This window comes from Erinaceus europaeus, chromosome 16, assembly GCF_950295315.1.
Source record: "Erinaceus europaeus chromosome 16, mEriEur2.1, whole genome shotgun sequence".
In the NCBI taxonomy this organism is placed as follows: domain Eukaryota; kingdom Metazoa; phylum Chordata; class Mammalia; order Eulipotyphla; family Erinaceidae; genus Erinaceus; species Erinaceus europaeus.
Window position 1 is genome coordinate 9,565,273 of NC_080177.1, and position 12,356 is coordinate 9,577,628.

At 50.4% G+C, this 12,356-nt stretch overlaps 1 protein-coding gene across 1 annotated transcript in view; it reads left to right on the plus strand.

Annotated features, from left to right (window-relative positions):
• The window catches only part of MYO1E (myosin IE), a 221,547-nt gene extending 215,285 nt beyond the window's left edge, over positions 1-6,262 (plus strand). The window contains exons 27-28 of the mRNA XM_016192846.2: positions 3,761-3,930; positions 5,278-6,262. Of these exons, the coding sequence (XP_016048332.1) occupies positions 3,761-3,930; positions 5,278-5,354 (247 nt within the window). The 3' untranslated portion in view covers positions 5,355-6,262. The remainder of the gene's footprint in view (positions 1-3,760; positions 3,931-5,277) is intronic.
• Positions 6,263-12,356: the final 6,094 nt, after the last annotated feature.

Here is a 12,356-nt window from a genome sequence, read left to right on the forward strand (position 1 = left end):
ATTTTATTTTTTTAATTTAATTTTATTTTATTTTATTTATTTATTCCCTTTTGTTGCCCTTTTTTTTTTTTTTTTTTTTTAAATGAGAGAGACTAGAGCACTACTCAGCTCTGACTTCTGGTGGTGCTGGGGCCAGAACCTGGAGCCTTCAAGCCTCAGGAGGCAGGAAGATTTTTTTTTTTTTTTGGATAGATAGAAATTGAGAGAATGGAGAGAAAGAGAGACACTTGCAGCCCTGTTTTACCACTCCTGAGGCTTTTCCCCTGCAGGTGGGAACCAGGGGCTTGAACCTGGGTCCTTGGTCACTGTAAAGTGTGCGTTAGACCGGATGCGCCACCGCCTGGCCCCGACATGAAGGTCTTTTGCAGAACCGCTGTCTCCTAGGCCCAGAGCTCACACATCTCCGTGCGCAAGGACCCGAGCTCAAGCCCCCAGCCCCCATCTGCAGGGAGCAAACTTTGCAAGCTGTGCTGCAGGTGTCTCTCTCTTCCCCTTTATCTCCCGCTTCCTTCTCGATTTCTCTCTATCTCTATCCAATAAAAAAGAAGGGAGTCAGGCAGCCACGCAAAGTGCAAGGAGCCGGGTTTGAGCCCCCGCTCCCCACCTGCAGGGAGACACCTCACGAGCAGTGAATGACCAGGTGAAGCAGGTCTGCAGGTGTCTATCTTTCTCCCTCCTTCCCTCCATCTCCCCCACCTCTCTCAATTTCTCTGCATAAGAAAAGGAGAAACCCACCTGAAGTACAGCTCAGCAGTTCTGCCGACTGCTGGCAGAGACCCGTAGCTGTCACCGTGATCTGATGTGGGAACTGGCCAGGGCACCGAACCCTGGGAAAGCCTTTCTCCCGTGGGCAGCTGCCTGCCCTGGCCCGGGCAACCCCTGCCCCACTCCCTGTGGGTATAGCTCCGCCTCTCCCATCGGCTGAACCGCACTTCTTTTACCAGACTTGGGATCACACCCACTGTTCACGTGTTGTAAATGAAATGGTCTCGTCTTCCCAATTTGCTTCCCATTTGACAAGTGGTGTGTGTGGTGGGGGAGGATTATGCCAAGGGCTCTGCATATCTCCTCCCCTGCTGACTTCATGTTTCTATTATATGAAAGAGAGAGGCCAAGGCCTCCGGTGTGCCCCTCCCCCATCCACAGAAGCCCCTGGTGGGGAAGGGGGGGTGCAGGGCTCAGGTGCAGAGCTCACTCACCCGAAAGCTTTGGGGAGCAGGCTGGGAATGGGGGATGGAGCCAGCCGCTCAGACTTGCCTTCCCTCTAAGATGAAAAGGGGGGGTGTGTGTGCCTGAGTCCCCTTGGGTACCCCCACCCCCGTCCTGGGCAGCCTAGCCTCTGCTGGGGCAGGCCTGCTGCCCTCCCCTCACCACCCAGGCAACATCACAGGCACTCCACCAGGGCCAGGAGGGTCGGGCTTCCTGAGGACACAGCTCAAAACCCGGATGTGCTTTTTCTTTCCTCGCTGGGGTCAGAGCAGAGCCCCTCCTTCCCTCCCTCCCTCCCCCAGTCCCTTCTCCCCTGCAGGCCCTCACTGTGTTCAGCCTGGTCCTTCCAGAGGAGACCAAAGCCTCAGTTTCCCTTGTAGGACAGTGAGCAGAGGCAACCTCTAATTTGTCAAGCAAAATGAAAAAGAAAAAAAAAAAAACTCCATATAGAAGGATGCCCAGTTTGCTTCCTCCCTCCCCGGCCCCATGCTAGTTTGCTGAAACATTGCTTATGAATGTAGTCAGTATGTACTTCAGGGGGGCTGGGCGGTGGTGCACTTTGTTAAGTGCACATACCACTATGTGCAAGGATCTGAGTTCGAGCCCCCGCTCCCCACCTGCAGGGGGCGATGTTTCATGAGCAGTGAAGCAGGGCTGCAGGTGTTTCTCTCTTGCTCTCTGCTTTTTCCCCTTTTGTTGCCCTTGTTATTTTATTGTTGTAGTTATTACTGTTGTTGTTATTGATGTCGTCGCTGTTGGATAGGACAGAGAGAAATGGAGAGAAGAGGGGAAGACAGAAAGGTGGAGAGAAAGACGGACACCTGCAGACCTGCTTCACCGCCTGTGAAGCGACTCCCCTGCAGGTGGGGAGCTGGGGGCTCAAACCGGGATCCTTACGCCGGTCCCTGCACTTTGCGCCACGTGCGCTTAACCTGTTGTGCTACCGCCCGACTCCCCTCTTTCTTGCTTGCTCTTTATCTTTTCTTCCCTCTCAATTTCTCTGTCCTGTCAAGTAAAAGTAAAATAGAAAAAAGAAAGAAAGAAAGAAAGAAAGAAAGAAAGAAAGAAAGAAAGAAAGAAAGAACGGAAATGGCCACCACCAGAAGCAGTGGATTCGGAGTGCTGGCATCAAGCCCCAGAAATAACCTGGAGACAACAACAACCAAAAAGGAAGTTGTTGAGTGGACCTAGGCAGTGCACAAGGACCAGGGTTCAAGGCCCTGCCGCCACCTGCAGTGGGGGAGGTTTCACAAGCAGTGAAGCAGATCTGCAGGTGACCTTCTCTCTCACTGTGTCTCTTCCTTTCCCCCTCAATTTCTCTCTGTCCTGTCAAATAAAAGAGAAAGGACTGGGACCGGAAACACTGAAGCTTTTTTTTTTTTTAACCAGAGCACTGCTCAGCTCTGGGTTATGGTGGTGCTGGGGATGGAACCTGGGACCTTTGGTGCCTCAGGCATGAGAATCTCTTTGCATAACCATTATGCTGTCTCCCCAGCCCATATGATCCTGGGTCCATACTCCTAGAGGAATAAAGAATAGGAAAGCTATCAAGGGAGGGAATTGGATACGGAGTTCTGGTGGTGGAATGGTGTGGAATTGTACCCCTCTTATCCTATGATCTTGTCGATATTTCCATTTTATTAGATAAAAATTTTTTAAAAAAGAAAAGAAATTGAACCTGGGACCTCAAAAGAGAGAGAGAGGAAAGGGGGGAAATGGCCACCTAGAGCTGTGGATTCATAGTTCTGGTACCGAGCCTCAGAGATTGCTGGTGAAAAGGAAAAACAAAATAATAAAGCTATTTGGGAGCTAGGCAGTGGCACACCCGATTAAAAACGCTTTACAGGGGTTGGGTGGTAGCGCAGCAGGTTAAGCGCACCTGGTGCAAAGCGCAAGGACCAGAGTAAGGATCCCGGTTTGAGCCCCCGGTTCCCCACCTGCAGGTGAAGCAGGTCTGCAGGTGTCTGTCTCTCTTTCTCTCTCCCTCTTTGTCTTCCCCGCCTCTCTCGATTTCTCTCTGTCTTATCCAACAACAACAACGTCAACAACAATAGTAACTACAACAATAATAAAGCGACAGGGGCAACAAGAGGGAAAATTTTAAAAAAATTTTAAACGCTTTATAGTGCTCGAGGACCTGGGTCCAGGCCCCGCTCCCAAGCTGTAGGGGGGAACACTTCACAAGCTATGAAACAGGTCTGCGGGTGTCTCTCTTGCTCTCTATCTCCCCCTCTCAATTTCTTGTTATCCTAGCAATAAAAGAAAGGGAAGAAAAAATGACCACCAGGAGCAGTGGATTCATCATTATTGCTGAGCCCCAGCAATAACCCTGGTAACAGTAAAAATAAAAGGGGGAAAAGAAAAGTTGTGTGTTTTTCCGCAATATTTCAAGGGAGCACATTTCAATTCTCTTAGAGCTTTTTAGACTTGGCCTCTGCCCAGTGGACTAGAACCATGAGTCAGGGAGTTGGACTTGAACCCACGCAGGCCAGCTCCGCGGCCTCTACTGGGGTTCCTGGCTCTCAGCTGCCTCCCTCTGCTCTCTCCCCAGCGTCCGCAGGCAAACGACCAGTCGGCCCATGCCCGCGGGGGGCAGACCCAAGCCCCAGCCCAAGCCCAAGCCTCAGGTGCCGCAGTGCAAGGCTCTGTACGCCTACGACGCTCAGGACACAGACGAGCTAAGCTTCAATGCCAATGACATCATCGATATCGTCAAGGAGGGTGAGTGTGTCTCTGGCCGTGTCTCCCACCCCCACCCGCACCCCCGCCCCCCAAACAGACACTTCCCCGACTGACGCTTTCGGTGCATCATGGCTCCTTCTCAGACTGCTGTGTTTTTGTTTTTTATTCTATAGTGATTTAATATTGGTGTACAAAATTATAACATAATAGGGGTATAATTCCATGCGGTTCCCACCACTAGAGTTCTGTGTCCCGTCCCCTCCACTGGAAGCTGCAGTAGTTTTCCCAAGGTCAACCCTACGGGTTATCTATCTATATTTCTGTCTGTATATACTTTTTTCTTCCCGTTTTTTTTTCTATGATCCTGCCTTCGCTTCCTTTCTAAGTCACGCCTACACCTATTAGTACTTCAGTGTCTTTCCTTTTCCTCTTCTCGGATGAGAGAAACCATGCCTGGCTTCCTCTGGTATTTTCCAGATTCACTTTCTTTTTATTTACTTATTTATAATCACTATTATTATTATTATTATTATGCCTCCAGGGTTATCACTGGAGCTTGGTGCCAGCACTATGAATCCACTGCTCCTGGTGACCATTTTTCCCTTTTTTTTTTTTTTGCCACCAGGGTTATCACTGGGGCTCAGTGCCTGCACTACGAATCCACTGCTCCCGGAGGCCATTTTTTCTCCTTTTTTGTTGTTGCCCTTGTTTATCATCATTGTTGTTATTGTTGTTGGATAGGACAGAGAGAACTGGAAAAAGGAGGAGAAGACAGAGAGGGGGAGAGAAAGATAGACACCTGCAGACCTGCTTCACCGCCTGTGAAGCGACTCCCCTGCAGGTGGGGATCCGGGGGCTCAAACCGGGATCCTTACACCGGTCCTTGTGCTTTGTGCCACCTGTGCTTAACCCACCCATTTTTTCCATTGTATTGGATAGGACAGAGAGAAATGGAGAGGGAAGGGGAAGATAGAATAATGGACACCTGCAGACCTGCTTCAGCACTCATGAAGCACTTCCCCCCTGCTGCTGGGGACTGGAGGCTCGAACCTGGATCCTTATGCAGATCTCTGTGCACAGTACTAGGTGCACTTAGCTGTGCGCGCCACCACCTGGGTCCCCTCTTTCCATTCTTTGATAGGACAGAGAGAAATCGAGAGGGGCAGGGGTAATACAGAAGGCGAGCAGGTGCCCCACCACCCAACCCCACATTGTTTTTTAAAGGTATAGGACATACCATCCACTATGTGACAGACAGACAGAAAGACAGGTAGGTGGATAGACAGACAGGCGATGAGACAAAGAGGAAAAATGGATGGAGCCAGGCCTAGCTCGCAGAGTGGTGGTGCCCTGGTCCTCACTGCCGCCGTCTCTCTGTCCCTGCAGATCCTTCGGGCTGGTGGACAGGGCGACTCCGGGGCAAGCAGGGCCTGTTCCCCAACAACTACGTGAGCAAGATCTGAGGCACAGAGACTCTGCCCCGGGGTGGGCGAAGGCACGCCGGGCACACGGACCAGGAGGCAACTCTGCGGCTCCCTCCCCGCCGGAGCAAGCCCACGCCTCTCCACGCCTGGACTCACTGTGGCACCATCCCCACAGAGAGGCCGAGTCGGAGGGGAGAGGTCCTCCAGGATGGCCTGCTCACCGGAGCCGGGGAGGGCCCAACAGCCGCCCAGCTCACAGTTATTTATTCTATTTAAACCTGGTGAGAGGCCCGCTCAGCCCCTTGGGGCTCAGCCTGCATCCCCCCGCCACTTTCACCAGGCCCAGGGTGTGGGGGCGGCTGACGGACAAGTGCCTTTAGATGAAGAGCACATCCCCCCTTCTCCTCTCTGCCAACGTCCCTCAGGGAAGGCCTGCCTTCTGCAGGTGCCAAGGGCAGGGGGTGACTTACTGGGCCCAGCAGGGTGGGGAAGAGGGGGGCACCGAGCTGGTCTGGGACCTGGGGCCAAGCTGGTGGCCTCGCTTCAGAGCTCTGGTCTTTGTTTGGGATGGCTGGCCATGTCAGTTTTGAGTTCAATGCTGCACCTATTTTGAGAAAGGAGCTCTTTTTCTTTTTATTTTTTTCTCCAAGCTGTACATTTATTGAAAATTAAAAAAAAAAAAAACAGATCTTATACTGTATAGTAGGCCGATCCGCAGATGGTAGATACACATAAGAATGTGCTAAGTAGTAGACACTGTACTTACTGCTGAGGGAGGTGTCCTCCCAGGACCCTGCAGCAGGTACTTGCATATGCGCACGGCCCCGTGTTAGCGCTTTCTAGCTTCATCCAGACAGCCCTACCCAACCTCGCTCTGGCGGCCATCTTCAGTTCCCCTCCTGTTGCCCTCCACCACCCTGAGTAAATAAAGGAATCAGTGAACCAAACCATCTTGCTTGTGAAGATCTGTTTATTTACGAGAGAACCATCACGTCACCGGCCTAGACAAGATCGATCAAGATCAAACCTCGGGACTCAAGCTTGCAAGTCTGGTGCTGCGCCACCTCCCAGACAGAAATGACCTCTTCTTCTATTATTCTTTTTCTTTCTTTTTTTTTTTTTTCTCCAGGGTTATCACTGGGGCGCAGTACCTGCACTATAAATCCACTGCTCCTAGAGGCTATCTTTTTCCCTTTTATTGTCCTTGTTTATCGTTGTTGTTATCATTGTTAGTGCTGTCGTTGGATAGAGACAGAGAGAAACGGAGAGAGGAGGGGAAGACAGAGAGGGGGAGAGAAAGACAGACACCTGCAGACCTGCTTCACCGCTTGGGAAGCGACTCCCCTGTAGGTGGGGAGCCGGGGGCTCGAACCGGGATCCTTAAGCCGGTCCTTGCACTTTGAGCCTTGTGCGCTAAACCCGCTGCGCTACTGCCCGACCGCCCCCTCCCCTTTTTTTCAGTGGGAACACTACTCATTCTGGCTTACAATCATGGTGCCGGGGGTTGAACGTGCAACCTTAGGGCCTCAGGCACGGAAGTCTTTTGCAGTGTGGTCCCTGAGGTAAAGTGGTGGATAAAGCACTGGACTCTCAGGCATGAGGTCCCAAGTTCAGTTCCCAGCAGAGTATGTACCAGAGTGCTGCTCTGGCTCTCTTTCACGCTCTCCTCCTATCTCTTTAATACCTAAGAAAAATTCAGGAAGTGTTTTGTATAGCCATTACGCTATTTTCACTGCCCCATGACTTTCTTGATGGGTTCATATTGAGTTCCTCAAAAAAAAAAAAAAAATGTATGTTGAGGCCAGGAGCTGGCTCACCTGGCGGAGTACGTGCCCTGCTGGGATCCGAGCCCCCCGCCACATGGGAACACCAGGCTTAGCACCAGGGGAAACTGTGAATGAAGGCTTTGTGCTGTGGTGTCTCTCCTCTCTGTCTCACTCTTCCCTCTCAAAAAATAATTATCAGGGGGGCGGGCGGTAGCGCAGCGGGTTAAGCGCACCTGGCGCGAAGCCTGAGGACCGGCGTAAGGATCCAGGTTTGAGCCCCCGGCTCCCCACCTGCAGGGGAGTCCATTCACAGGTGGTGAAATAGGTCTGCAGTTGTTTGTCTTTCTCTCCCCCTCTCTCCATTTCTCTCTGTCCTATCCAACAAGGAACATCAACAACAATAATAACCACAACAAGGCTACAACAAGGGCGACAAAAGGGGGAAAAATGGCCTCCAGGAGCAGTGGATTCATGGTGCAGGCACCGAACCCCAGCAATAACCCTGGAGGCAAAAAAAAATAAAATAATTATCAGAAAATTGGGGGCCGAGCAGTGGCGCACCAGGTTAAGCACAGATAGTACAAGGCACCAGGACCTTTGCAAGGATCCCATGTCAACCCCCCAGTTCCCCACCTGCAGTGGGGTGGCTTTGCAAGCAGTGAAGCAGGTCAGCAGGTGTCTATCTTCTCTCCCCCTCCTCTCTCATTTTCTCTCTGTCTTATTCAGTAAAACAGAAAAAAATGGGAGAAAAAAAAAAAAAGAAAAAAGAAAAAATGAGCAAAGCTCAAGGACTGGCATAAGGATCCCGGTTTGAACCCCGGCTCCCCACCTGCAGGGGGGGTCACTTCACAAGCAGTGAAGCAGGCCTGCAGGTGTCTTTATCTCCCCCTCTCTGTCTTCCCCTCCACTACTCAATTTCTCTGTCCTATCCAACAATAACAACTACAACTACAACAAGGGCAACAAAATGGGAAAAATGGCCTCCAGGAGCAATGGATTCGTGGTGCAGGCACTGAGCCCCAGCAATAACCCTGGAGGCAAAAAATAAAAATAAAAAGGCCACCAGGAGCAGTGGATTCACAGTGCCGGCCCTGAGCCCCAGCAGTAAACCTGGAAGCGAAAGAAAGAAAAAAAAATGGACCAAGAAGTCTGCTTTGTGCTATACTATGAATGTCTATCTTTGTCTGCCCCTCCTCTCTCCATTTCTCTCTGTCCTAGCCAACGACAACGACGACATCAATAACTACAACAATAAAACGAGGGCAACAAAAAGGGAAAATGAATAAATATTTGAAGAAAAATAGGGGGCTGGACAGTGGTGCATCCAGTTAACTGGGTGGGAGACAGAGAACACCTGCAAACTTGCTTCAGTGCTCGTGAAGCTCCCCCCCTTACAAGTGGAGAGCAGGGATTTGAACCTGGGTCTGCTCGCATGTAGGGACAAGTTTGTGTGTGTTGTTTTTTTGATTTTTTTTCCTGGGAGGTTAATGGTCTACAGTATGGTTGCTGACACACAGGGACAATTTCTCAACTGGCCATGACGGGTCTACAGCATTCTTACCCCAACTCGTGTCCTTGCACATGGTACTGTAAGGTGTTTCCTTTCTCCCCCTCAATCTCCCCTTGCTCTCTCTCAACTTCTATCTTTCCTGTCAAATTTAAAAAATGGGGGGGGGGGCGGGTGGTAGCGCAGTGGGTTAAGCGCACATGGCGCAAAAGCACAAGGACTGGCGTAAGGATCCCGGTTCAAGCCTCCGGCTCCCAACTTGCTGGGTGGTCGCTTCACAAGCAGTGAAGCAGGTCTGCAGGTGTCTATCTTTCTATTCCCCTGTCTTTCCTCTCCTCTCTCCATTTCTTTCTGTCCTATCCGGCAACAATAAATAACAAGGGCAACAAAAGGGGGGGAAATAGCCTCCAGAAGCAGTGGATTCGTAATGCAGGTGCTGAGCCCCAGTGATAAACCTGGAGACAGAAAAAAAAAAAAAAAAAAGAAAAGAAAAGAAAAAAATGGGGCCAGGTGGTGGCGTACCTGGTTAAGCACAGACTACAGTGCACAAGGACCCAAGTTGAAGCTTCTGGGGGAAGCTTCACGAGTGTTGAAGCAGGGCAGCAGGTATCTCTGTTTCTCTCCCTCTCTAGTTGTCCCTCCCTGCCCTCTCAATTTCTGGCTGTCTCTATCCAATAAAGAAAGAAAGAAATAGGGGGTTGGTGGTGGTGTACCTGGCTGAGTGCACAAATTTAGCGCACAAGGACCTGGGTTTGAGCCCCCAGTCCCCACCTGCAGGGGAAAGCTTTATAAGTGGGCTATTCAATAAATGAATATAGTGAAATAAAAAAAAATTTTTTTTAAAGATAAAAACAAGAAATTACCAAAAAATAAATTTTAAAAGGGGGAGCAGGCAGTGGTACACTGGGTTGAGCACATGTGTCACAGTGTGCAAGGGCCTAGGTTCAAGCCCCAAACCCCACCTGCAGGTGGGGAGCTTCAGGAGCAGTGGGGCAGTGCTGCAGGGTCTTCCTTTCTCCCTAACTCCTACATTCTCAATTTCTCTCCCCCACCTCTCTATATATACATATATATATATAGTAAATGGGGGCCGAGTGGTGGCACACGTGGTTGAGTAAATATTGCAATGCTCAAGAACCTGGGTTCAAGCCCCCGGTCTCCACCTGCAGGGGGAAAGCTTCGCAATTGGTGAAGCAGTGCAGCAGGTGTCTGACTTTTTCCCTCTGTGTCTCCCTCTTCCTCTCGACTTCTGGCTGTCTCTACCCAATAAATAAAGAAAATTAAAAAAAAATTTTTTTAATGAGTAAATGAAATATCAAAATAAAAAAAAAAAGTAGGGCCAGGTGGTGGCATACCTTGTTAAGTGCACACACTACAGTGCGTGAGGACCCAGGTTCAAGTCCCTGGTCCCTACCTGCAAGGGGAAAGAAAGCTTTACCCGTGGTGAAACAGGGTGCCTCTTTGTTCCTCTCCTTATCTTCCCCCACCCCCTCTCAATGTCTCTGTTTCTATCCAATAATAAATAAAACAAAATAAACATTAAAAAAAAAGTCCCAAGATCCAAGAGGAACTATGACTAGATGAGCCCTTGAGACAGGAGACAAGGCGGGCAGGCCACTACAGAATGACTGTTTTGACACAAGACACAGGCACTGAGACACACTGTACCGGGTGACCCCGGCCGCCCAGAATGAGAGAGCCCTGTGCAGCTACAGCTGGAGCCTGAGCACACGCACCCAGCGGGAGTTGGAGGGAGTCTGGGGAGAGCTGCGTGTAGCAGAGCCCACTGGCCAGCCCGGGGCTCGCACAGCCAACAAACAGCAGCTGCACTTGCTGCTTCCTGGCTATGCCGCATGTGGGCGCACCCTACGGCTTATTTATTTATTTATTTACTCCTCCCTGGAAGTGTGAATTTCCTGAGCCAGGGTACTTAATACTAAGTAAAAGATGTAATAACGCAAGCAAGTCTTCGGAATAGGCCTGCAAAACCGACCCATCCTTTCCGGCTGAGAAGCTGGAGCTCCCCGGGAAGTGATGCTGCACTTTGCAGCCGTTTCTGGTCTCACTTGATTACGATTCACTCTCGTGACTTAGGTCAAAAGGCTGCCATGGGACTCGGTCTCACAGCTAGCAGGGGCTAGCTACAGTTCTGGACTGGGCGTTTACCACATGAAAAGCCTCCTCTCTTTTCCACTTAAAAAACTTACTAGCCAGGGACCCAGTTTTGTCCCAGGACAGTCTGAGCTGCAGCTGAGTGGGTGACAGGGACCTGTAAGGTCTGACACTGGAGGCAGCGGCTTCTGCCCCCACTCTCTAGGTTGGCGAGACTCTTGAGTTAAATGCTTTTACTGCACGGCTTCCCGGTACCCTTATGACTCTTACATGACTTTCTGATGTTTCCCCAAGCTATTTGGCTAGCTGCTTCCTCTCCGAACACCAATCAACAGCTGTGTGGAGCCGAGTCTGGGAAGTGGCTGCTTTAAGATGCATTCTTTGTGGTTTTTTTTAAATTGAATTATTTTTATTTACTTATTTATTTACTTAATTATTCCCTTTTGTTGCCCTTGTGTTATTGTTGTAGTTATTATTGATGTCGTCGTTGTTGGATAGGACAGAGAAATGGAGAGAGGAGGGGAAGACGGGGGGGGGGGGGGGAGAAAGACAGACACCTGCAGACCTGCTTCACCACTTGTGAAGTGACGCCCCTGCAGGTGGGGAGCTGGGGGCTCGAACTGGGATCCTTACGCCGGTCCTTGCGCTTTGCTCCACCTGTGGTTAACCCGCTGCGCCACCACCCGACTCCCTTTAAAATGCATTCTATGGGTCTGGCTTTGTTTTCTGAGTTACTGGATGGAGGCTGAAAAATGTATTCATCCTTAAGAAATAAATGCGATCAGATGCCTTCACCTCCCAACGTAGCTGAAACTGCACAAGAGGAACATACACTTCAGGTTCAACAGCAACTGGCCCACTTTTCTCACTGTGGCCCCTTAGGGCTGAGCACTGAGCCTTTCAGAGACACGCAGGAGGGTTACTTCCGGGTCACTGCCCTCGTGGTCAGGTGTTGCCATGTGGGAATTAGAGAAGAGCAGAGTAGGTTCTGTTGGGTAGTATGCCAGCTCCCCCTGGCTTCTGCTTAACCATATGCCTATATAGGGATAGATTTAATCCCATTCAAAGCTTTGGTCTATTTACATAAATCACTTTTACATTTACATAAAGCACCACACTCCCTCCAGGGCATTGGTGGTTCAGTGGTAGAATTCTCACCTGCTCCACCCCCCCTCCTTGTCACACCCTGATCTCTCCTTGTCACACTCTGATTTTCACCAGTCACTTTTCTCTTCACCCTCTCTATGTCACATCCTGTTTCCACCCTACTTGGAGAGTATAAAAACAGCTGCTCTTCTGATTAAAGACACTTGGAAATTGCTTTCCGGTTCTGAGAGTTCCAAAGTGTATCTCCTGCGAAGTTAGCTTGGCACGAGTTCCTGATCCCTCTCCCACGCAGCAGCCTAGATCGGCTCCAGTTGAGTTCTCTCCAACCCAGAGAGCACTAGCTTGGGAAGAAGCACCCTCAGGCTATCCCGGCAGGTTCCACAAAGGGAAGCACATTGTTATCCACCCCACCCCATCCCGCCTTTTAAATTGCTCACAATGGCAGTGGCACACCTGGTTTAAGTGCATGTGTTATCACGCACAAGGAACAGGTTCAAGCCCCCGCTCCCCATCTGCAGGGAGCACTGTTTGATGAGCAGTGAAGCGGGT